Source organism: Larus michahellis, chromosome 15 (assembly GCF_964199755.1).
Source record: "Larus michahellis chromosome 15, bLarMic1.1, whole genome shotgun sequence".
Classification (NCBI taxonomy): Eukaryota; Metazoa; Chordata; class Aves; order Charadriiformes; family Laridae; genus Larus; species Larus michahellis.
In genome coordinates, this window is record NC_133910.1 from 5520359 (window position 1) to 5545804 (window position 25446).

At 53.7% G+C, this 25446-nt stretch overlaps 1 protein-coding gene across 5 annotated transcripts in view; it reads right to left on the reverse strand.

Annotated features, from left to right (window-relative positions):
• The window catches only part of ASTN2 (astrotactin 2), a 377208-nt gene that overhangs the window by 295350 nt on the left and 56412 nt on the right, over positions 1–25446 (reverse strand). For 4 of the 5 annotated variants that reach the window (XM_074609111.1, XM_074609113.1, XM_074609114.1 and 1 more), the window contains exon 2: positions 20037–20224. In XM_074609111.1, coding sequence (XP_074465212.1) covers positions 20037–20224 — 188 coding nt within the window. Of the gene's footprint in view, positions 1–20036; positions 20225–24134; positions 24241–25446 lie in introns of those variants that run through there. The other variant, XM_074609112.1, reaches the window with a different exon arrangement.

The following is a 25446-nucleotide window of genomic DNA, read 5'->3' on the forward strand; positions in this document are numbered from 1 at the left end:
CAACGTGCAAAACCCCAAGGGGAAGGCAACGTTCCAGTCCGTGGCTGGACACCACCTGGATGTGAGACCTGGTGAAATCAGTGCTCCACGGGTCACCGCAGCAGATCGGTACCAGAGAGGACAAGGAAGGTGCTTAGCTCTTCGCAAGCCACCACCCTGACCAACGGCACCCTACGATGGGTGTTCACCAAGAGCTTTGCTTGTGGCCAAGAAGACATGGTCCTCCTCCGACCCCTCCTGCTGCGCAGCTCCATCCTGGCCCTCCCTGGCCTTTCACGGCCGGGCTTTCCGCACCGGCGGGAATTGTCCAGGAGCGGCAAATGACCCTGCAGTGCTAACCCACACCCCCGAGCCCTGGACGTGAGAGGACACAGAAGGGACAACCAGCACTGCCCGGCCAAACAGGGGAAACCCTCTCGCCAAGGCAGGCAAATGTTTTCCATCAAAGAGTTTTCAAAAACAAGCTCTTCTCTCCTGGCAGCCTCGACGGAGGGCTGGGACAGTCTCCAGCAAGCAAACAGGACCTCAGGAGCACAAATGGGGCCAGAGTCACTACATGCAAGAAAACAATTAGGAAAACAAGGCCCAGGGCTCCGCTCCGTCTCCTCTACCCTCATTTCAAGCAGCAGCACACCCTTCCCTCTGCCCTACTGCGTCCTGCTCCCACCACAGCCCCTCTCCCTAACTTATCCCAGGGCACAGCCGAAGACCTGAGACACCTCTGGCCACCCAGCAGAGCTTGGCTGTGCCCAGGTAGCCATGCCGGTCCCCTCCGGGACGCTCAGCTCTCCGGAGCAGAGGCCGAGCACGCAGCCGGCGCAGGCAGCGGAGCCTGCAGGCTCTCACAAGCCCTAAAGCCGCTCCTTTCCCATCGCCAGGTGCAAAACACATTTATCGTTTCAACATTCCCAGCGACAGCTCAGGGCTCCCTTTCCAAAGCACACTCGAGATAAAAATCTATGTGGCGGCCAAGCAATTGCGGCAGGCGATTTAACGTGATGGCCCTGGGTAGCAGGAGGCGAGGAAAAGCCTGTCCCAAGAGCGGTGGGTGAGTGAAGTTACACACTCGTAAATGCTCACCATGGAACATGGCCAGTCTGCAAAGGGGAAGTTAAAAAGGGTTAAAAGCGGGGTTTACAGGGTGGGTGCCACCCCAAAGAGGAGGGCTGGAGGGGTGAGCAGCAGGCAGGGCTGCTGCAGGGCACTGAGCCGAAGCACCGCGTTTCCACCACAGATGGGTCTTGCCAGAATGGAATCTCCAGGTTTAGAAGCTCCTAATACGGTTTCCCACAACTCCTCATTTCCACCCTTGTTTTCCTCCCCCTCACACAACTCAGTGATGCTCTTTAACGGTACAACTGAGCTCAAAGGGTCCTCCTCAGCCCAACAACTCCATCACTAACTTCTACCACAAAGCAGCTTTCCACCCTTACACCAGAGAGGGGACACGTAGCACTGGTAGGGACCAAGGCACCCCAACAACACTCACAAGCTGCAAACGTGCAAGGACAAAAACAGCAGAACTAACAGCCCCATGAGAGGGACAAGAACCTGCACTGGGCTTCAGCTTTCCACACTTCCCTTGGTGACCACCCCACCATGCTGGGCACGCTCTCTGGGCTTCCCCAGGGCAAGGGGTCGCATGCATCAGCGGAACGACACAGAGCATCAGCTCTGCCCATTGACCCTGCAGAGCTCACTAACCCAAAAACTTCATTGCACCGTATCTCTGCCCTGCACACAGCAGTTCTCCCTGCTTCATGGTGACCTGCCACCACCCACGAGTACCAGCTCAGGGCAGGGGGACAGCAGCTTCTACCGCAACCCCAAGAGAGCCCTCGCTCCTGGTAAGGGCTGCCAGGCATCATGATACCAAGCTATCCAAGTGCCAAGGATACAAGGTCCTAAGCCACCTCTGGCCACCAGCAGAGCTTGGCTGTGCCCAGGCAGCCACGCCGGTCCCCTCTGGGACACTCAGCTCTCTGGAGAAGAGACCGAGCACGCAGCTGGCGCGGGCAGCGGAACCTGCAGGCTCTCACAAGCCCTAAAGCTGCTCCGTGTATCCAAGGATACAAGGACCTTCCTATGCATGAAGATCCCATGGGAGGAAGAGTAGCAACACCCTAGGAGGCTGCCTGGAGCCCCCCCCTTGCACAAAGCACTTCCAAAGTCCACTGCTTTCTGCTCATCCAGGCACGGGGAGGGCAGCCGGGGAGGGGACAGGGTGCTGCTCAGCTAGGGAGATGCTGTGTTCAGCCCCCAGCTCCTGCCATAGCTCTATCTGCCCTAAAAATCATTAAATCCCTGCACCCCAGTGTCCTTTGGGCAACTCAGGAACAGCCCTGCCCCTGTTTTGTGGGAGCGGGACAAGGATAAATCCATAAATCCAAGGACAGATCTGTGCTGGGGACCTCAGAAGAACAGCTCAGCTACTTATCTAGGACCAGGTGCCCTTGCACAAGCTGGACAGGGGGGTCTATTTTAAAACCAGATGCTGAAAGAGTCTTGCACAAAGCAAAAGGGAGCCTTAAGGAATGAAAGCCCAGAACCAAGGGCCTGGGCAATCACCACAGCTCTCCATCACCCCTGCCTCGGGCACCAAAACTCCCAGAACACCAAAACTTGGGGGAGCAAGAGAACAGACATAGCTACGTGGAGCATGGGCATGGCCCATTTTTCAAGGGACACCTTGGGAAGAGACACAAAAGTGCTTAGACCCTCCTTTCTTAAAAAGCAGATGGTGGTCCTCCGCACGCATGTGTGTCTGCAACCTCTGGCCGAGGAGCCGCGGGCAATGCCAGGGCAAGAGGAGGATGCCAGCCCGCATTCCTGCTCTTTACTGGGAGCAAGATACTTGAAACTAAATCCTTGGAGCAAAAAAATTTACAGGAAAAGGATTTCCATCAATCACTTCAAACCACCTGCTAACTTAAATCAGTCCAAACGCTGTGAAAGTTATTCAAAATATTAGGCTGTTGCAAAGTTGGGCTGAAGGCAGCGTGTTTTGGGGGGGTTTGTAGGGTCAGCCACAGTCCAACCCCGGCACCACAGCTGGAACAACCGCCCGGGGGACAGGGGAGTCTTGCAGAACAGGACAGAGAAACATCTATCACCAGTGACAGAGGGTTATTGATCCCGCCCAGGGGCAGAGAGATGGATTCTATGGCCTCTCCAAATCCCTTCCACTCCAGAGTTCATACAGAAAAGCCATCCTCGCCCCGCAAAACCCTGGAGAAAGGGCAGTATCCCTGAAGCATCCCAACTGGTGCCAGTGCCATCGACAGGGTGGGCACGTGTGGGAGCTTTGGGGTACTGCAACAACAACTCCCCCACTCAAAAAACCCAACCAAACCAAACACCAACCCCGCATCACAAAACGCCCCACCCGCCAAAGCCAAACCACTCCAGCATTAACCTGAAAAACTTGTTTAAGCCGATGACAATGACAAATTAGCACAAGCCAAGGCTTCAGAAAGCAGACACCAGGCTTGAGCAGCCTGGGGCACGCAGGTGGGGCTGCCACTCGCACCCCTGTCTCACCGGCCCCCAGATCCCAGGCACCGGAGGCACTTCCCAGGGGGGTCCAGTGCAGCGAAAGACACCGCCAGGCGCACAGACAGCAAGGACCGTTCACTAATCCACTCCATGTTCGAGTTTTCAGTATTTGCACTATCAGGATGTTTTCCAGCACAGATAATTGTTTAAACGTGAAACTCCTCAGAATAAAAACATGCACAATTAGCAATTCCCCCAACCATGAGGAAAGGAAGAAAGAAGTCCCAAGCACAATATAAGTCTGCATAAAATGGAAAAGAGCAAGGAACTAGCTATACATGAATGCAGTTAAACTAAAAAATAAAGAAGTCATGGGCCCTATTTCTGTACATTACAACCCCCAGATCCCAGCTCAGTAACAGATCCCAGCTCAGAAATATATATATACATATAAAAAAAAAAATAGTGATATACACACAGATATGTATATAAAGCGTGTCTTTCATATACGCACGCAGAGACACAAATAATACGGATGATGTGCTTTTGGTCACAGGCCAGCTCTGCCTATCTGCCCACGGCAGAGCCCCGGTGGGACACCCCTCCCCACAATGCCGAGGGGCTGGTGGCACCCCAGGAGCAGCCCATGAGCTGCCGTGCAAGACCTCACATCGGCCACGCTACGGAGCAGGCCAGGGAAGCATATGGCATGCACACCGGGTGCTGGAAGGAGGATGACCTCCTTCTCCTCCCTCCTCAGCAATTTTTAGGGCCACGTGCATCCGAGCCAGGTCTCCCTGGCTGGAGGGAACAAGAGGAACAAGGGCATTTTTCTCTGCTATCAAATAGGACACAAGAGTCAGGCACATCCTCTGATGTGATGCAGCTTCAAGGCTGCCGGGTGATGCGCTCAGGGCTCCTCTCAGCCTCGAGCCACAGCCCCCTTCTCCGGGACGGTCACACCGCTGCCACCTCCCGCAGAACCTCGTAGCAGGGTCAGGCTTTTCAGCTGGGGGGGGATACCTACTGGGACACACGAGCAGTGACCGGGGAGACAAGCCACCTTTCAAATCCAGTTCACCCACATAAAATCCCTCCCCTCCCCACGGTGAGCTCTCACTTCACTTGAGCATCACCGTGATCCAGGGGACGGGGCTTGCACGCAGGAGCCCCCTTTCACCCTTCCCTGCAGAAACCCTCCCGTGCCTCTACTCCTCCTTTATTCCTCCTCACGTGGAACAAGGATGCTCCACGACCTTGCCAAGTGCATTGGGAAGAGCCTGAAGGACATAAGAACAACTCCTGAAGGATGACTTAGTACCGGCTACTGCGTTAACTGCTCTCCTGACCAACATCCCCATGCTGCTGCCTGTCACCTAAAGGATGTGGGAAGCCACAAACTGGACACGGAGGAGAAACATCTGCCCGTCACCAGCTTCTCAGCCCCGGGAACCAGAAGAGCTTGGGGACAGACACAGCTCCAGCCCCAGAGGGGCTCTCAAAAGCAGGAACAGGGGGCGAGCAGAACCCCTTTATAACGTGTGGGCTCTTCGTGCTCCGGGGGAGAACCAGCTTTTTGAAGACATATGGCTTCTCTCCGTACTTCCAAATTCCAGCTGCCTAAGCAGTTTTTGCAGATATTTCCTCTTTCTTTGCAATCATTTGGCTAATAAGATGAGCAGGTTGGGCTCATTTATTTTGGACACTATTCGTGGGTCATTAGCAGAAAGGCTAATCATTGCATTGGCAGAAAATATCACTTCTGCTTCAGAGCTGGCTGCATAGCACAGGGAGGGGGAGAGGGAGCTTGACAGAGCCTTTTCAAGAAAATAATACCAAAAACCCCTCAAGTTACATGCTTTCAGAAGTGGAATTTTCCTCTGCTGTTTCCCAAGGTACCCACCGTGAGGATGAAGCAGGCAGAATTCACCGCCCGAGGCTGCTCTGCCGAGCTCCTGCTCTCCCCCACGCACGGGCCACCCCCCGGGGCCCCGAGAGGGAGCGATGCCGGCGACATCCCTGGCTGAGCTGCGGCAACCTGCCCTAGAGATGCTCAGCCCTCCGGGGAAGGATCCCCTTTCCTCACCCCCAGGCAAAGCCAGGCGGGCAGCCAACGGCCCCAGAGCACGCGGCGCAGGAGCCCTTTTTGGGGTGGTTTGGGGTTATCAGGTGTGATGCCCGCACTCTGTTCGCAGCACCCGAGCACCTAAAGCTACCTACAGAGAATTGTTGGAGACATTTCAAGAACAATTTGTATGCGGTGATGAAGGCTGGGGTGCCAGTGGGGATGCTGAACCGCCAGGCATTTGCAGAGCTGAAGCCTGAATTTCCGGGAGAGACGGCAGAGCTGAGCCCTTTCCGTTTCGCTCTCGAGAGAGGAGAAAGCAGAAGTAAGAGACGCAGCCCCACGACACAGCCGTGCTGAAACGCAGCGGCACTGCCGAGCAAAGCTGCTCCCCAGGCTCAGCCACTGCAAAACCACCTCTCGCCAAGGGAGAAGAGTCGTCCCGCAGACACCCTGCCAGCGCGGGGACACAGGGACGCTGCCGTCTCACAGCGCAGCCGCTGCCTTCCCCCACTGCCCTGGCAAGGGCAGAACCGAGGTGCTGGAGGGGGCGAAATGACAGCTGGACACGGCACAGATTGTCCCCTCCTCTACCAGACGGGCGGCCAGCACACCTCCTGCTCCCCTCCTCCAGCTTCATCCAGCCCCAGATGTCCCGGCTGTGCATGCTGCCGGCGATGCCATGACCTTGGCTGCTCTCGGCAGCATCCCTGGGGCAAGCACAGGCTCCCACCTCCCCAGGGAGGCTCCGGGCAGCCGTCCATCAGCTCCCCGCTTCCCTCCCGCGCCGCAGCTGGAAACCCCAGCAGCCTTGCCAGGCAGGGGGACGGGGTGGCAAAGGCTGGGAGGAGGCATGCCAGAAATTTGTGTCCCCGCCGCTTCTCCCCGAGGCGCTCCAGCTCGTCTCGAGCCACAGGGGGTCAAGGATCTTCCCAGTATCCCAACAGGACCACCACACCGTGCTCTCCAGGCAAAGCCCCGCGACAAAAGGGGAGCTGGGGCTCGCTCTGCAGGGCGACCTGACCAGAGAAAGGGAAGAAGAAGATTTGGGAGCTAATTTAGAGCTTGGATTTCCTAAGCCTTTTCAGACATGGAGGCTATTGGCAGGCAGCGGTACAGCCCCTGCCAGTCTCAGCGGCTATACAATGTCCTTCCCTTGGCAAGGGCAGCGCCGGGGAAAAAATAACACACAAAAAACAAGGGACATGTGATGGAGAGCTTGGCTGAAGGCTCCCTCCCCTCGCCGACCTGCATGCCAAGGAGGAAGAGCATGGAAAAAAAAGTGAAAAGTGGCCATTTAAAAAGGAGAGAAAAAAATAAAACACCACACCACTTTTTTTTGCTAAGGGAAACATGGCTGAGCCAAGGGGATGGAGCCATGGCAGGAGGCGAGTGGATGCACCCTGGGGCTATCGTGCTGCTCGGTGGCCAGGGCAAAGCCACCGTCCTTCCTGCATCCTCCAGCCAGCACAGGGAAAGCAAGAGGAAGCACCCCATTTGTTGCAGGCCCCCCTGCACCCCCACTGCTGTACAGAGCCCCCAAGAACAACCCCAAGGTCTCCCATCGCACCCACTCCCAATGCCCTCACCCCAGCGAGCCTGCAGAGACAAGCGTTGCTGCGTGCACAACTCTTCCGACAGGCTGGAGTGCAGGGGGGTGAAAAAGAGGGATTTTGCCTCAAAATTTCATGACCTGAAAAGGCAGAGAGGCTCTGAGCATCCTTTCTCCTCCCTGGCGGTGGTGATCTCTCTGGTGAGGATGCAGAGATGAGCGCTGCTGGGTGCGCAGATCTGCCGACCGGCTGGAGCGCATGAGGGTGAAATAGAGGGATTTTGCCTCAAAATTTCACAACCCGAGAAGACAGGGTGGCAGGCAGAGAGGCTCTGAGCCTCCTCTCTCTCTCTCTGACCTCCTGGCAGTCCCCACCCAGGTGGCCGCTCTGCCGAGGATGCTGCAGCAGAAGGATCTCGCCAGCACCCAGAGGGTACAGAGAGCTAAACCCTCCGCGGCTGGAGCATCGCAGCCGGGAACAGCAGCATCCCAGGGAAGGGCAGGATGAATCTGATGTTTAATCTTTTTTTTTTTTTTTTAAGGGAGAAGCAGGGAAGGAGGCCAATGGGGAGAGCAAAGGCACAGCACCAGCCATCCAGCCCAGGAACAACCTGAGCACAGCACACAGACCCCCCCCTCCGGGTGACAGCTCTGTCCCCAGCTGCAGGGCAGCCCTATGAAACAGGGTGGGTTTACCCGAGGAGGGATGTACAGCCCCCACCCAGCTGCTGCAGCAGAACGGGCGATGAGAAAGCATCCCGGCATGGAAAAGGAGTGTGGCGAGAGACCATACGTCAGCAGAGACACCCAGACGACAGGCGAGGCATGGTCAGATGAAGTGCGATCACTTTAAAACAGTGGCTGGCGGAAATACACAGCACGACTTAATCATTAAAGCCCCTCTTCCCACGGTTGGGCACCATGCTGGCAAGCTGAGCACCATCCACCTCTATGCATGGTTCAGCTACCCCATGCAATGGCTGGAAAGGTCCATCCAGCCCTGGGAGCAGAGCACCCTCCACAGAGATCCGCTTGGTTAGCAAGACCAGGATCTCCGCGTGACAGTGCCCTGCGAAGCACAAGTGACCCAAAGCCAATGTGGGTCATCTCCACCCAGGGCTACCTCCATCCACGAAGCCAGGGCCAGCCGGGGTGCCCACGGGCAGGGACATACGCCCTTGGAGGGTCTGCGGCTGCCAAGGTCAATGTTTCACCCCAACCCATCTCGGGCAGGGAAGGCACTTCCACACCAGCGGGAACAGCTCATCCTCAGACCTCGCAGGGAAGGCTCTGCCGGGTGGTGGTGCGGGATGCTGAGGCTGGCGGCTGGGAGGGGGTACAGGGGCCGGGATGGGGTATACAGGGATAGGGACAGCGAAACCCCAAGCATTCAGTAGTCTAAGGTAGGAGCAGCTCGGTTGAAAAAAATCTGCCTGTGCCTAGGTCTCTGCCTGACCCCACTCCCTGCAGCCCAGGCTGTTGAAAAGCTCCCGCATACCTCCACCTCCCTACCATAGGGCGGGGGGAAAAACCACAAACCAACAAACAGCCCAGCCCTTTCCTGCCTTCCAGAAAGCACAGGGTTGAGGGGCAAGAAGAATCAGGTCACTTCATTCCTCTGGTTTGGCAAGGTTATTCCGCAATTCCCAGGACTAAGCATCAGCTACTAGAACAACCTGGCTGGCTGACTCCTCCTCCTCCCTTGGCCCCCAGAGGAGGGGAGGACGAGCTGGGCTGCAAGGCAGAGGCAGTTCAAGTACATGGCAAGGGAGAGGAGAATTGAAAACAGCTCCACAGTACAGCTAGCGCTGCAGCATTCATCCCAGTACAAGCCACGAGCATCCCAGGTGGATCTGGGAAAGAATGACCCCAAACCAGTACTGAGGATGCCTTGAGACAAGGTCACGGTAGCCCTCAAAGAGGGAACTAAGATCTGTCAGCCCAACCAGCATCCCCAGACAACTGGTTCTCAAGACGTTTGGTGCAAAACGTGACCAGTGACAAGCTGGCTGTGTCACTCTGGGAGCTGCAGGCAACCACAGCACCAGCCCCTCCTTGCAGAGCACGTAAGGTGGAGAAAAAAAGCTTCCCTGGCCAGGGAGGGCAGGGCCGCATTCCCATCCCCTCCCAAAACCACAGCCTAAGAGCACAAACCTCACTTGGTAACCGGATCCTCAGCCACACAGCCAAGAGGCACCTCACAGCTCGTTAGCCGGCTGCTGCGGGGCAAGAGGAATCCTTGGCACTAATTCAAACGACAGGTCAACGTACCTGGAGCTGTCGTCTCTTTTCTGTTTGTTTCTATGAGCCTTGCAGCCATCCTTGCCTTTGTCTGCAGTGTGTAAACGAGCCTCATCCTTACCTAATCCCGCACCACGGATGGCTGGCAGCGCACCACTCCATCCCCACCGCGCTCTCCGAAACCGGCACCCTGATGTTGCTCCCCCATCATCTCCCAGCTGACTGAGGCTGAACACAGCTAAAGGACCATTTTCCAAGAGGGCTGTAGATATGCCCAAACCCTCAGGGTCCCAGGAGGGTGCAGGCGATGGTGTCTAAACACTTCCCATGCCCTGGGAGGGGCGTGGGAGAAGCAGCTGCCCCACACTCGCCATCCCCGAGGTTCCGGCCATCCCAGGGATGCAGCATGGGATCAGGTCCCCGGTACGCGCAGAGCCCGTGCCGAGCCGCATCCCAGCGCACGGGCTGGTCGCTGAGTTCCAATCATTCATTTCTGCTGCAGAGGGAGTCTGACAGGCCCGGTGCTGGCGTGAATAATGATGGATCTCCAGGAGAGGCCAAGCAAAACATGCAGCTTAATCCTACCGAGTCAGTCCCTTTGGGGCATTAACCAGCGCCCTCCATCCAGTCGTGCCCCCCACTGCAATTTCACGCCGCTGACGGCTATTGCAGCTCACAGCATCCAGATGGGGCTGCCCAGCCCTTTACTTCTGCTTTATCAAACCCACCCCCTCAACGCAGACCTCTGCGGAACGATGCTCCCAAAATGCTCCAATGTTTGCCAAATAAGCCATAAATTCAACTCCGGGGCTGCTCTCTGCTCCCCCAGCAATCACTGCCATCACCGCCTTGGTTTCACCCCGAGTCTCGTGAGTTGGGTGCGATGAGGAGAACCCTGCCCAGGACAGCAGGAGAGCTCAAGGCTGCCAAAGGGGAGGTTGGCGATGAGTTCAGAACCAGATATGCCTCTGGGAAGGGAAGCAGAGATACCTGACACTGCTAAAGCATCAGTCAGCTTTGCTGCCATCCTCCTACCGGGCAGGCTTCTTGCCTCCCTATCCGAAAAAAAAAATAAGGGGTTTGTTCTGCCCTGAGGAGCTAAAATGAATGAGGCTAGAAGGGAAAACAGCTGGTTTCCCTGTTGGATAAAGAGCAACACACAAATACAGTGCCAAACCCCCAAAAGCCGAGCGTTTCCCAGCGGAGCTGGGGCTGATGCTCCCGCTCGCTCCTTCTCCAGCCGCTGCCACAACGAATCCAGCCCAGCCCCGGGAGCTCCCACCCAGGGCAAAGCCCGGCCAGTCCGAACAGCTCCCTTCCAGAATAATTATTTGCCTGCAGTTTTAGATAATTGGATTTTAAAACTAAGCACAATTACTTTTCCCCCTCCTTTTCCTTTGCCGCACACCGTGAACGCAAGGCTGCCGCTCGGAGCTGGCAGAAATCTTTCGAAGGCTGAACCGGAGCTGGCTCCCTCCTGTCCGGAGGGATGGAGGTGGGAGGGAGGAGGCGGACGAGCGGGAGCAGCGACAGGTAAAAATAACCACACTTGGCCTGATGTTGCTCCCAATTAAGCCGGTGGGAATTTTGCCCAACTTCCTACAGCAGCAAGATCCACGTTAGAAAAAAAAAAAAAAAAAAAAAAAAAAGTCCTCTGCTATATTAGCAGCCTTACGACGATCAGAAAAAAGTCCCGTCTGCATGAGCTTCTTCCCCCTGTTCCGTGCTGGCAGGTATTTGAGCATCCCCTTCGCCAGGGCCAGGAGCTGCAGAAGGTGGAGAAACTTGGTGGGCAGCCACCAGACCCACATCGCCGTCCCCCAGGGCACCGCATCGCCTCTGTTTTAAGGCACAGTTACTCCACGAAGAGCTTTGGCAAGGTTTTTCAAGGCACGGTTTATGTGCTCAGACAGTTTCACATCAGCTGAAACTAAAGCTTAAGCGGTTTCGGGGAGGATATGGGAAGTGTGGAAGAGTAGAAACATTTCATTCTGACACTTCCCTGAACAAAAAGCGCTCTGCCTTTTCACAGTATAACGTTGCCTTGTGAAACTAAGTCCAATTTATTTTTAAATGGGGGAGAAAAAAGAAAAAAGCACCCTAACTGAAAGCAAACGTCATGTTTCTGGGGACAAATACGATATTGCATTTCATCCTGTCGTTAACACTTACTCCCATCTTTGGGCTTTGCCAAACAAATGAAAACTCAGTCGCTTGTAGTGCTGTAACGCAAAAATATCTTTCACAACCACCTTTAAGCTATTCTGCGTCAGGTTCATCACAGTTCACCTTTACAGGAGCCAACGCCTGACGCTGACATTTTAACTGATGCAAACATTTCTAAATCTACATCTAAACGAGAATAACTACTAAGAGAAGCGAGATCTTGCAGATAACACAAGGTTTGAAGGGGGGGAAAAAAAAAAAAGTAAGATATTTCGCTCCTTGTCTGAAGGCCAACCCTGCCTTCAAGGCTCTCCCTTGCAGCTGAAGCAGAAGGAGCAAACCCCAGGGCGAGGAGCATCACTCAGCTCCCTGCATCCCGGGGTCGGAGCCCCTGCTGTACCGACAGAAAGCCAGAGACGATGCTATTCCTTCAGGGAGGTGAAGACAACTAGTGTCCCCTGCTGTGTCCCAGCACGGCACGGCCTCACCGGCAAGGGAACGGCCCCCCACACCCTGCCGGCACCCCCAGAAAACACTCTCCATCATAAGCCATCCTCCCCCAGCCACCACCACGCCTCCCAGAGAAGCTGGCATTCACCTGAGTTTTCCTCGATTAAAGTTTTTGTGACAATTTTAACGCCGTATGTCGTTGCGAGCCTGGCAGTTCAAAGCGATTAGACCCAGGGCTGGTAGCTGCAAAGCGTTTCTGTGTTTACGTCAATGTTTCAAAAGGTACCGATGAAACACTCCTGGTGCTTTTACACACAGGATTAGCGCAGGGCTCCTGCGTGGAATCGCTCTCTCCGGGAACCCAGCGAAACCCACAGCACCTGGATACCCGACCTGCGCGGGATAGGGATGCTCCTTCCTCTCCCACCACCCTGCAAACCAGGAGCCGGGCAGAGGAACCCCACCGAAGCCTGAATTTTCCATCTGCTTCACCCAGGCGGAGAGAAAAAAAGCACCGAGAAAAGGTCAAGCTACCGGCTACACCCCGCGGCGCTGGAGATGCACCAGTGTTTCTCCCAGACAGATGGTGGGAAAGGGAAGAGCGAGGAGGAGGAAGGAAGGGAACGAGTTCAAGGCAAGAATCTGAGAGCGGCGAACCCCAGCGCGCCGAGGGATAAAAATACACGGCGTGCTGTCGCCAGCAGCGCGGAGGGACCCGCCACGGGGGCGAAGGCAGACGCGCACGACGCCTGGCTGCGTGTCCCACCTCCAGCCACGAGCTAACGCTGCGCCGGTGCTCCACACCCCATTCCCAGAAACTTCCTTCTACATTTCGCGCCCTGCCCACCCCCCCCCCCATCTCCTCACCCCTTCAGCATCCCCCTTCCAGCTCTAGCACCCCCTGACTACCCCGGCCACTTTCCAACGTGAGCTCTTACTTTCCCCCCCCCCACACTTCCATCCTCTTTTTTCAGCACGTCGAGGTTGGGAATTTTCTCAGGCTGCAGATCCCTCCCACGCGTTCGATGCCATCTGCAAAAAGCAAACCCCTCCCCAAGCGCCTCCCGCGGCTGCTTCTCCCCCAGCACCAACTTCGATTGCTCTGGGGATGACAGGAGAAAGTTCGTTTGCTGCTCAGTTCGGATGAACTAAGAGTATTTATTCAGCCTTGCTTTATCAGAGATGCAAATCAAGCACTCCAGTTACATATTTTAACACAGCGGGGGGGGGCCAAAAAAAAAAAACCCGCTGGATAGAAAGCTATAAAGTGTCTAATGTATTCGCGGTAGCTAAGGTAGAAAACAAAGAGAGATTAGTGAAAAATTATTAACGTTAACAGGTATCATTGTCACAAAAGTGACACTTCAAAGACAAATCCCCCCAAAATGAATTCCCTGAATACAAGAGCACATCGTTAACTACATTTAGTCCCTGTTTTATACCGTCTCTGCAAAGGAGGAGGAGAGCGGAGCAGAGGGGGAGGGCAAATGAAAGGGCTGCTTCTCCCAGCCTACAAAAAGTTGGTTAATGGCACATTATGGAAATGAAACTTGAAGCCGAAGAAAGTTCCCACCCTGGGAAAGAGCAGATGCCACCGGCAGTGTTGGGGCGAGGGGACAGGGAGCCGTGCTTCTAGCTTCACCCACCAGCAACCTCCACCCCGTACCAGTTCAAGCGCTCACGCCTGACTCCATTACTGTCTCCAAGGTGCCCTGGACATCACGGTTACTAGAGTGACGTTCATGTTCCTCTGTGCTGAGCTCCAGCAAGCACTCAGCCCCACCACCCTGGGACACTCGAGCCAGCAAAGGTGCCACCAGCCCCTTTGGCCACCCCAAAGCAGCTCAGGGCCACCTTCAGCAGACTGGGGGGGGAACCATTGACTGGACACTGCTCTGGGCAAGGCGCCAGTGGCTTGGCCCACCATCGGCACAGAGCCCGCGGCTCCCATCCACCTCCCAGGGATCTGAGGATGCTCGGTCCATGGGCACATCGGGATGGGGTTCCTCTTCCCACACATGAGGAGCTGGGGAGAGCAATTCCCACGCAGGGACACACTGAGCCCAACCCCTTGGGGTTTTGGGGCTTTTCTTTTTGGTTTTGGTGTTTAATAAAAGCAGCTCATTGGAGATCAATTTAGCCTTTTAATACCTTTCAGATAAGGAAATCTGCTGCAGCAGCAATTCTCTCCCTACCTTAATTAATTCCTAAACATATCACAAGCTGGAAGTGCATGTTTTATGAATCTTGGTTGACCTCCTGGTGCAGAAATGATGACACAGATGTTGTGCCTTCTTCACTACCTCATTACTCATGTTACACTCAGGGTTTTTTTTCCCCCCAGTTGAGCAGGCTGACAGGAGCTCCAATGCTGCCATCAGCAAGACAGGCTGCAAGGTGCCAGAGTACGGCTCAAGCAACGTTTTGCATCCACCAGAGCACCCGGATCCACTGGAATGGCCAGCCATCCCACAGGACATGCCACCACACAAGCTGCGAGCACGTGGTTGGGAGGGAAGTAAATCCCTTGGAAGGTTTTCCACTAAAGAGGACAAAACACTGCTAGGTAGGAACATGAGACACCACTCAAACGATGGCCATGGAGAGGGGAACGCCAGAGCGGAAGGAGCCCACATGTGGTTGTGACCAAAGCCTGCGGGACTTGGAGTGAGCCCTCAGAGAGCTGTTTGGTGGGAGGACAGGAATCATCCCAGCTCTGCAATAGGTTTCAGTCCCTTCTCCCCTCCCGCCGAGATAAGCCCAGTTGCCCTGGTACGACATTACATCCACCTATGGGAAGGAGAATAACCCCTGCCAGCACACACAGATAGGGAGGCAATTGGGCTCGCACAGATTTTGGAGAAGACCTCGGCGTGTCCAACATGCTGGATGGATGCTGTGTTCAGGGCAGCCGAGGCACCGAGGGGCTCGTCCCCGCCAGGGGACGGCTGCCATCACATCCAACGACTGCGCAGGACACGCACGGTGCCACCCATGCCACGGTTTGTGCAGCCAAGCTGGAAGCCCGGAGCCTGATGAAACATGGGCTCCCCGAGGAACCGAGGGCAGTGGAGGGAGGGAGAGCTGCGATGGGTCACAGTAATGGCAAAAAAGGGGGTGGGGGGGAAAAGCAAATCAATGTATTTGTCATAGCCCTCGCTGGGCAACAGCAGCTTCAGAAAGAAGAGGGCAGCAGCTCATAAAACCTCATTTGCTCTTGGATATTCTTGCAGCGCTTAAGAACCTCAAGAGCTGCCCCATCCGCATGAAGGACCGCGCTGGCCGGGGCCCACCCACGTGGTATATCGGGCACACAGGACCCCCCCCCCAGCTCCACTTCAGAGCAGGATGCTAAATCAGAGCGAAGCGTTTAAGAGCACACTTTATACCCAGCTCAGAGGCTGACGGAGCCCAGCGCCAACGGCTGATCATAAGGGAAACATCAGGATGCATAAGTACAAGAAGAAAAAAGGAAACGCGTATAAATAAGAGCTGAAAAAAATCCGCTGGGAGACCTAGAAACCAGCAGTTAGCTTGGCTACTGCCAGTAACAGCCAGCAGAAAGTAGGCATTAAAAATAAAAAATAATAATATAAAAAAAAGCAGCCTGATGAGGTCTGGTCACCTTTTATTCCAGACACTGAAATGCTCCCTTGCAGGGCGATGCGACAAGATGAAACAAGGCTTTTGCTTGTTACTTTTCCTCAAAAAAAACATCCACCTTATTTCTGCTGGAGACGGACCAGAGGCAACACATAGCTCATTTGAACATCCGCTCACCACGCAGGCTCGGATCCACGCAGGTCCCGGCTCGGATCTCCCACAGCCAGGGCTTTTACCAGCATCACTCACAGGGGTTTAAGGGAGGAAAACCCATCCCTCCTCCAGCGGGATGGGATGCGGCTTTGCATCCTCTTCCCACATCTGCATCCTGGGTATCCACAGGGCTGGGAGGACCGATGGGTGCGATGGTCCTGCCAAAGGTCCGGAGATGGGTCAACGCAGAGATAAGACAGGCCGGTCCTACCCGTCCCCGCTCCTCCACCTCCCCAGAGCCCCGCAAATAAACCGCCATCTACAGCCAACGCTGCCGGACGCGACCCCGGGTCTGAATTTACCACGCCGCAGAGCGGTAATTAAACCAAGATGGACACAAGATGGTGGGGAAAAGCAGAAAAAATATCTCTTATGTTTTGTGAAATTCAGCAATTTACAAGGCTGGAATAATTAGTGGTTTAAAATGTTTTGACACAAGCAGCCCCAATAATCATGATAAATCATATCAGGCATATGCCCAGATCCTTGAAGTGACAGATGACAAACAGAGCAGCAACACGACGCTCCATCACGCGGGGAATCATTGAGTTAATGGAAGAATTATTGCTTCTGAAATCCACTCCAGTCCTATTGTGGGGAACATTCCAATTTATCAAAGCCAAATGAACATTAATTGCTGCAGCCTGGTAAGTTTTCGAGCTGCTGTGACCTTCATTGAATTTTAATCCAAAACAGATAAGATTTACTTCCACACAAGAGGAAACAACACAATTAAACCCAAATGACAGCTAAGATTATGGGAAAAAAACACAACAGGCGTAATGACAAAAATATTGATTCCTTTCTACTTGACACTGCGCAAAAAAAAAAGGTAAATAAATAAAATCTAACATTTGCATATTTGTTTCCCCCCCCCCCCCGCTTCCTCCCTTCTTTTCATTTGGGAGACAAATTTCAGATGCTCAAGCCAAGAGGAAAGGGGTGGCAGACAGTAATGGAGACTGAATTCCCTTTAACTGCAGTAATTAATGTTATGTCTCACTGGGGAGAGATTAAGAAAAAACAGTGAGGAAAGGAGGGAAAAAAAAAAAATAAATAAATCGAGTATTATTTTGCTGTCAAAGATGCCCTTGGGCTCAGGGAGGGAGGTGCGAAGTGGGTCACGGTCAGCCAATGCCCACAGCTTTTGTGGGGACAGATGGTGGCCCCAGGGACACAGACACTGGTGGCCCCTTTCCTGCTGCACTGGAAGCAAACCCTCCCCAAACCTGAAAAATCACACCCCGACAGGCAAAAACCACTGGAAGAAGGAGTAAACCCAGGATTTACACACACCCCCGGAGCCCCCACATAGGCCAGAACGACCAGCCAAGTTCATAAACATCTCCAGAAATCCAAACTAACGTCCCCGTCAGAGGGAGCTCGGCTTGGAGATGCCTCACTGCCCAATAAAGCTTTGAAGAGCACTCCCGAAGCGTGGGATTAGCGAGATCCCCCAGGCAAACCTTCCCCGGCTCTCTATAACTCAGCCAGAGGACGAGGAGACAGGTAAAAGCGAGTGTTACAGCCACTTAAAGGAGATGGAAGGAAGCACTTTCCCATGTCTCCTCCTGTCCCCCGTAGCGAGATGCTAGGCTGATGATGGACGGGGCACGCAGAGCCTGCACGCCACGGCAGCGCCGGGTCGCGGCGGGGGGATGAAACTCCTCCTGCATAGCAGGAATGGTGTTTTAGTCTAGAGAACACGTGGGAGACGTCCGGCTTTATGGTAGGAAGAGGAAGGAAAAGTATTTGAAGAGCTGGAAAGGAGGTCCCGGGGCCGTCCAGCCGCATCTGGAGGCAGGAGGAGGGATGCGCGCAGGGGAGGACAGGAGCGGGTACCACACACTGGGTCCCCCAGCCACGGGGAGCCCCGCTGCCAGGGAGGCTCGAGGGATGGGGGCTCACTGGGGTGCCATTTCGATGGGCCCCAGGAGGGAAGGAAAGGCGTGGGAAAGGGGCCTGAGAAGCTCCTGCAGGCTCAAAGGAAATATTTCACCCAAGAAACCAAAGACTTCTGCCCCATTTTACTTGAGCTGCAAGAACTCCACGCGGTCCTGAGTTGGGGGTGGGGAAAAAAAAAAAAAACAACACCACACAACAAAACACAAATTTATCTCCTGCTAGTAACTCAAAACTTGGCTCGGGTTCACTCAAAAAGTTCATGAATCTTCTAAAAAAAAAAAAAAAACCCCCCAACAAAAAAAAAACTGGGCAAAGTTTCAAGTCGGTGCTGCAATCCCGACCCAGGGAAGAAACATCCTGGGTTTCTGCCTCCCCAAGGAGACACGTCCAGCTCATACCCTGTCCCAGATCCACATCCTTGTCTGGGACCTCAGCTGCCGTTGCAAGGAGTATCAGGATCTAGAAGGAAAGTGGGATCACGGCTCATTCTGTGTAGGAGGAGCACTTCTCCTGTCTTCCCCTTGCGTGCAGGAGGGGCTCAGGGCACAAGTTAACTCTTGCAACAAAGCCGCGGATGCTCCCATGCTACGGGCTTCAGCGAGATGGGGCAAAGCATGTCTTCCCAGGCTATCCCCGGACGAGAGTGTGAAAATCCTGCTGCCGTATGCACAGCGCTGCCCCCAGCTCCACCCGCCGGCATCCCGGCTCCCGCGCCCCGAGGGACACCGCATCCAGGCTCCAGGCAGCAATTTCTCAAAGAATCTCATTTCTCTCTCCAAAGCATCAATCCGTTACAATCATCATGTGGTTTTTGTTTTGGGTTTTTGGTTTGTTTTTTTTTTTTTTTTTAAAGAAAGATCAGCTTCAGCAAGGTCCGAGTCCAAGACTGAATCTCCCCCTATTAAAGAAAACCTGCATTTGGAGCGACTGCAGCTATCGCCAGGCTCCGGAGCCAGCGTCCTCCTGCAGCTTCCTCCCCATGGCACAGGTTTGCCCACAATAACCAAGCAATCCCACACTCAAACCAGCTCAAAAATGAGCTTTTCGCACCCCAGACTTGCATTTTGCTGTCTTCATTCCTTGCTCGGTCTCTCACTTAATTTTTCAGGCTTATTTTCTGAGTATTACCAGTTTTACCTTCCACCCCCCACCCTCCCCCAAAACTCCATCACACTGACATTTTTAGAGGGACGTAACAGCATTCCCAATCCAACCCAGTACACTGCAGTCCCCGATTCCTCCCCCTGCTACCACACTGCATCGCACCTTCCTCGACAGCCCTAACGCGAAGCCTCTGTCTGTGCTCACATGAACTCGGTGCCCAATCGAAAGCCCCACTGACAAGGGCCGAGACGCTCAAAAAAGCTGATTTAAGGTGTAAAAGTCAAATAGCCGCTTGTTCACATGGAAAAATAAAGGCTTTGTGCAGCCACCGTCTCTGCTCCTCCTTCCAAAACGAAGGACAGAAGGTGTGGAGATGACACACGGCTTCCGAGATACGAACTGATGCACCTTTTGCAGAGGGTTCCTGCGATGGGATCCCCAGTCCTATAAAAGGCTTTCTTTGGGCAAATAGGTGACACGCGTATACACAGGCTCTACAAACCTAACTTCTCTTTTCTTTTGACGGGATAGTTTATCCCAATGGGAGTTATGGGACAATACATTTAGTCCCATTTTACAGATGGAGCTCTAAGACACGGAGTGATGACGGACCAGATCCAAATATGCAGGCAACCACCTCATAACATACTGAAATAAGCATTTTAAAAGGCAACAGAGCACACACATGATATGCTAATAAAAGGTCACACAAACACCTGAGATGGAGATATGCAAAGCATCTGGATCATCTTTTTACTTTTAGGTGAGGCTCATCCTTTGCAAAAGAAGGACACTGCACCGCCACCCATGCCCACTCAAAAGGCAAAATTCAGCTTCAGAAACCTTCAAGAAGAAATGACCAAGCCCAAAATCTTGCCTTTTTGCAAGCCCAAATGCAAGACCAAGGAGAAATACTCCCCTAACACATCTCGCCAGCTGCCAGCAGAGGCAGGAGGAGCCACAAGCTTCCTTCTTACCCTCCCAACAGCTTCTTCCCTACAAACTGTTGTTTTATTTTATTTCATTTTCTTAAAAGACCATCCACTCTTTGTTTTCCTGGCCCATTCAAACACATCTCTCCCTCTCTGGAGGCCCAACCGAGAAGGGACATGGACATTTGCAAACCAGACTCATGCTCCTGCTCCTTTATCACCACCCTCCCACCATGACCTGGCTGCCAGCCAGCGTCCCCTCCCAGACCGTCCTTTGTCCCCTCCGATGCCACTGGCAGCTTTGACTCACCATGACCGAGATATGAAGAATGTGCATCTGCTCCTCCACGATCTCCGAAGGCTCCTGGAGGCTGGGGGGGGTGGCCCGGGAGAGCTGCTCGGCGCTGCTCATGGAGACGTGGAAGTAGAGGGTGCCATTCTCCAGCCACTGCTGCTTCCAGTGCACCAGCGAGATGTCAGCCACCGTCCCCGACATCTCTGCAGGGACAAAACACGCAACTGAGGACCAGTTTTCTCCACCGTGACAAAAGGTGGTATTCTCAGCAGTCCTGGAAATCAGGACTTTTGAGACATACCCCTAGTACTGCTTTTGATCTGCAGGATGAGCTTGAGCATTTTTTTTATTTTTTTTTTTTGGCCTCTATCTACTATTTCGCCATAAATGAACAGTAACAGTTGTCTTCCTTAATAAAAAGCAAAGGGCTACGAAGCGCCTTGGGATTTCTGGACTAGAAAGGCAACATCAGTAAAGAACACATTGCACAAGGTGCCTTTAACCCCCTACAGTTCTCCCAGCAAAACAAGAGCAAAATAAGAGGAAGAAGTTCCTAGAGGGCTGCAGCGAGGCCCGGGCGTGGGTTGAGGCCCAGCATGGGGTGGAAAGAGGATGCTTGGTGCCAGGCAAGCCAAAACGCAGACATCAGCACATCCTCTGCCCGCATTTACAACGGAAACCTTCTTCCAGGTAGCAAGGTGGCACTAGAGCCATCTTCAGTCCCAGTACAGACCAATGAGCGCCAGAAAGAAGAGATAACCCCCGACTTGACAAATATCTATTGACCTTGGAGTTGCAGGTCTGTTGGTCTTCCTCTGCAACCTCCTGTTAGTTTTCCACCCCACTCGATCCCGATTTACAGCCTAAGCACCCTGGAAGCTGGGATTACAGCATCCCGGCTCACACATCCACGGCGGCAGCTTCCCCTGCCTTTGGGCATCACTCCTGGATAATTAGAGGCTCGGACACCTCTCCAAGCCATGTATCCAAAAGCCATTCCCAGGCCTGTGGCGCCGGAGCCAGCAGCTCGCAGGCTCAGCTGCGGCAGGCACAGGCAGGAGCGCTGACAGCTCCACAGCTGCCCATCAAGTTTTAAACGCATCTCTGCAAAGAACGGCTTTGGCAGTTTAGCAACCGAATCAAAACCGAAAAAAAAATACTAGCACAAAATGAGCCAAAATATTTCTCCTTCCACCACCTCTTTTTTTCCCCTGTTTGTTTTTCCATTTGCAATATAAGCAATGGGAAGCAAGTCAGGTCCTCTTAGTCACCAGGCCCACGGCTTCAGCAATCACCCGCTTTGCAGGAGACCCAAATTAAATTCCCTCGTGTTTGGGAAGAGCAACCAGCTATAACACACTGTGTCCTGCAATCCATACGGCCTGTCTGCTCCAGAAAGGCTGGCAGCATGAGTTCAGGTTTCCCTGGCACCGCGGTGGGAACGGAGACCAGGTCCTCCTCCACACCTTGGCCGCGGAGCATCACTCATCAGAGGGTCAGCGGGGAGGACGGGGATTGTTCTCCTGCGGGAAAAGCGGCCAGGGAACGGTGGAGGCATTTTGTATTTCATTTTCCTGAACGCAGTTGGGCAAAAGCACATCCAGTTCCAGCTCCCAGTGGAGACAAAGCCCAGCTGAGGCCATCCTTCCAGCATCCAAAGGGGGCCTACAGGAAGGATGGAGAGGGACTCTGGATCAGGGAGTGTAATGACATGATGAGGGGTAACGGTTTCAAACTGAAAGAGAGGAGACTTAGATTGGATATCAGGAAGAAATTCTTTGCTGTGAGGGTGGTGAGCCGCTGGCCCAGGTTGCCCAGGGAGGTTGTGGCTGCCCCATCCCTGGAGGGGTTCAAGGCCAGGCTGGATGAGGCTTTGAGCAGCCTGGTCTGGTGGGAGGTGTCCCTGCCCAGGGCAGGGGGGTTGGAACTAGAAGATCTTTAAGGTCCCTTCCAACCCGAACCATTCCATGATTCTAGGATCCTAAGGAGTCACCCACACGTTTCAGGACAAGATGCTTCAAGACACTTGGGTGCTGGCTCAGGAGCAGCCACGCAGGCGACAAGACCAGGTGCTTCCACTTCTACAGGCCCAGGTCTCAACCCAGAAAAAAAAAAAAAAAAATAAAAACCCCTCTCGATCCTTCAGGACCAATTTTTCTTACCCCTGAAATCAATACATGTTCCAGAAGCAGGCTCCTGGCTTTCCGCTATAAATTAAAATGAAGCTCCCAGAGAAGTCCCCATCGTGCCATGGTCCTGCAGGACCCCCCACGCTGCACCGGTGGAGGGCAGGGACAAGGTGACCCCGTTAGCGCCAGCTCCCTGATTCAGCACCTCACTAATGACACTACTGACACACCTGAGCCGGCTGCACTGTCACCTGCATCTAATCGCAGGGCTGTGCTCGTTACCCCTGCCTCCCCGGCACGGCGCCCCTCCTCATCCCCAACCTCCAGCCGCATCTGAGCGCTCAAAAGGGAATAAACTGAACCACTCCGGATCATGCCCGCAATCCGTCAAGAGCCCACGCTTGCGTTTCGGAGGGTCCGCGTGAACTCCCTGTCATGCCTCTGTGACTGCAATGAGCTGGCTCCCAATAATCCCCCCCCTCCTTTGACATAAATAGCTGTTTGCTGGAGCAAAGCGGTAGCAAGAGGTGTTGCTTCCACTCTTTTCCCTGTGAATCCAGCCAGCCCCGGCAGCTCCCCAGAACAGCAGCCCACGCAACACCCAGGAATCTAATAAAATAAAGAGTTTTGTGTCTCTCGCCTCCGAAGAGGCTAAAGTTTCTTATAGTGGCAAAACTACGAACAAAACTAGAGGAATATCAGGGCTGCTTAATTGCAGCCGTCCGCCCAGCAGTATTTCAAAGGTCTGTGCTGAATGGCATCTCCTTGTCTATCAAAAATTGCAACAAATGCTGCTTTTAGGACTAAAAGCAGCAACTCAGCTTCAGGATAGAGATCACAAGCTCTTCTACAGAGGCAAACAAGCCTTGGGACAGCACAAAAGCACCAAGAGACAGGACTGGTTCTGCAAAGCCATCTAAATTCAGTTTAGGGGGACAGTCACCCATAGGAGAGGATGATTTTTACAGTATTACACACCCATCACACACACCCCCCACACCAAATCTTTCCAAAGGGCTCAGAAAAGGAGATTATATCGCCCAGACCCCAGCACAGACCCGGTGTGGGTACCACCAGGACCCCACCTCTACAGTCCCCAAAGGCTACATCACATTAGGGATGCAGAGGGGGGGGGGGGGAAAAAAAAAAAAAAGCAGCCACCTCCAGGGTCAATGTTTCTCCAATTTTTTTCCCTTGCACACACATTTTTGCATGGGATGTTTAAAAGGATCACAGAGAACATTCCTGGGGAGTGCTGAGATATAGGCAATTTTTTGGATTTTAGCCTAGACTGAAGATAAGCCTGTTTCATTTTCAAAAGGTCTCTTCCCCAAGTAGACGCTTCAATTTAACATTCATTTCACAATTTTAAGCAAACCCAGCAGCAAGGCAATTGACTTGCCAGGCCCGGGTACCATTTACCATACGCTTATAAATACCTGTATGCTTTTCACCCCTGCAGCCCCTGTTGCAGGAAACCTGGCCATTACCGCTCCCAGCATTGCCAGGACATCGCGAGCCTTCAATCAGATTCACCGCTCGCGGAAAAAGAAAAGCCTTTTTTAAGCCCTGTTGGCTGCTGAACCCTTCAATATCCAAAGGCAGGGAAGTTTCTTGGCCTCACATACTTGACATGAATATTATACTGCCTGTGTTTCACCGGACACGCATTGTCACTCCACTATCTACACGGTAGTTACAGCAGCGATAGCCCGTCCATCAGAAAGGATGCAATAGTCTGCAGCAAGATTGCCTGTTATCAGAGCTTTCAAATGCTTTTGGAACAAATTAAGGGCATTCCTGCACCAAAATAGAACGAGATACAGCTCAAGTTTTAAATGGGCAGCAATAGAAAAGCGCTTGTAGCCTATAGCTATTTATCTAGCAGACAGGGAGCTCTCTGCCAGGGTTCAAACGCAGCTTCATGAGTAAAGCACCGAGCAAAAGAGCCAAACGGACCACGAAACATCTGCCACCTTCCTACCTGCTCACTGCACCCAGAAGTGAAGAGACAATGAGGGTCCTCCTTCCACACAGCAGCCAGCCAGGCCCCTTCTCTCCCCCACCCAAAGGCCCCAGGCCACCACCTTTCTCCATCCCAGAGAACCTGAGGAGCACATTCCCCCTGCGACGCCAGCAGAAATGTCTCCTCTCCAGCCTCTCCTGGCTGCCTGCCCCCAGCTGCCCCTCGTCTCCCATCACACAGCTCAGCTGAGCCCAAGGGCAGGTCCCACCACCACCTGACCACGGGCTTAAATTAAGAAACAGGCACACAGAGCCTTTTCTGCCCTTCCTCAGGCTCTGGGTCCCATAAAACTCCAATTTCCATGCTTTCCTTGGAAATCAATCAAAACCTTTCCTGGGGCTCAGCCCCCGACCTGGGCTGGTGCCCATCAGAAGGTCACCTGCCCAGGGGACGGCAGCGGCCACAGCGAGATCCCTCCCGACTGATTCTCCAGTTCCGTTCTTCCCTTCGCTGTTGCTGCAGCCCTCCCAGATAAACATTTCACTGAAGTCTTCAACTCGCATTACGATCAAACTTAAAAGCAAAAAAGGGCCTAAATGCATTTGGTTGGGAACCAAGACGATTCCCATAAAAGCAGATTATGCTGACATGATGACTATAAAATGAAACAGCAGATATGAAAGTTGGAGGATTGTTACTCCATGCCTTGGGGCTCCTGGCCGCCTTATCCATCTCCTCCCTCCTCTTCTGTGGTACCGGAGGCAGGAGCAGGCAGAGATAGCCTTTTCACCCCTGCCTGCTCCAAGGCAGGCTGCCAGCCTTCAAACATCCACTACCTCCCCCCAGCCCCCCTCCCTCTTTCCTCCCCGAAACCTTATGCAATGCTTCAACACTCATCACTTATTCGGGAAGGCTGCAGCCCTGCCTTATCTGTCATGGCGTTTTACAAAGCCCGTTGTGTATTTAATTGGCTTGTTCTTGCTAATCTGCCGTGATTACTGTGTTTTTATTTAATTCTTGAAGGTTATTATTAAAATAAGCCATTTTGCTTACCGGCCGTTCATCCCCGCGTGGTTCCCCACCCCCCGATAACCAAACCCTCCTCGTGCTTCCCCGCTCCCCGGTGCTGCTCTGACCCTGGGACCCGCCGGACACCTTGGCGCTAAGGACCAAATCCTTGGTGTGACCAGCGGGAAGCCCGTGAGTCATTTCCAGTGCGCAGATCCAGGCTCCTCCTGCCTTTTTCCCTCCCCACCACCTTCACCCCAGCAGGGCCCGCAGCCAGACTTCCTCAGCTCACCTGCACAACCCTTAAGCCGTTGGCAGGGGG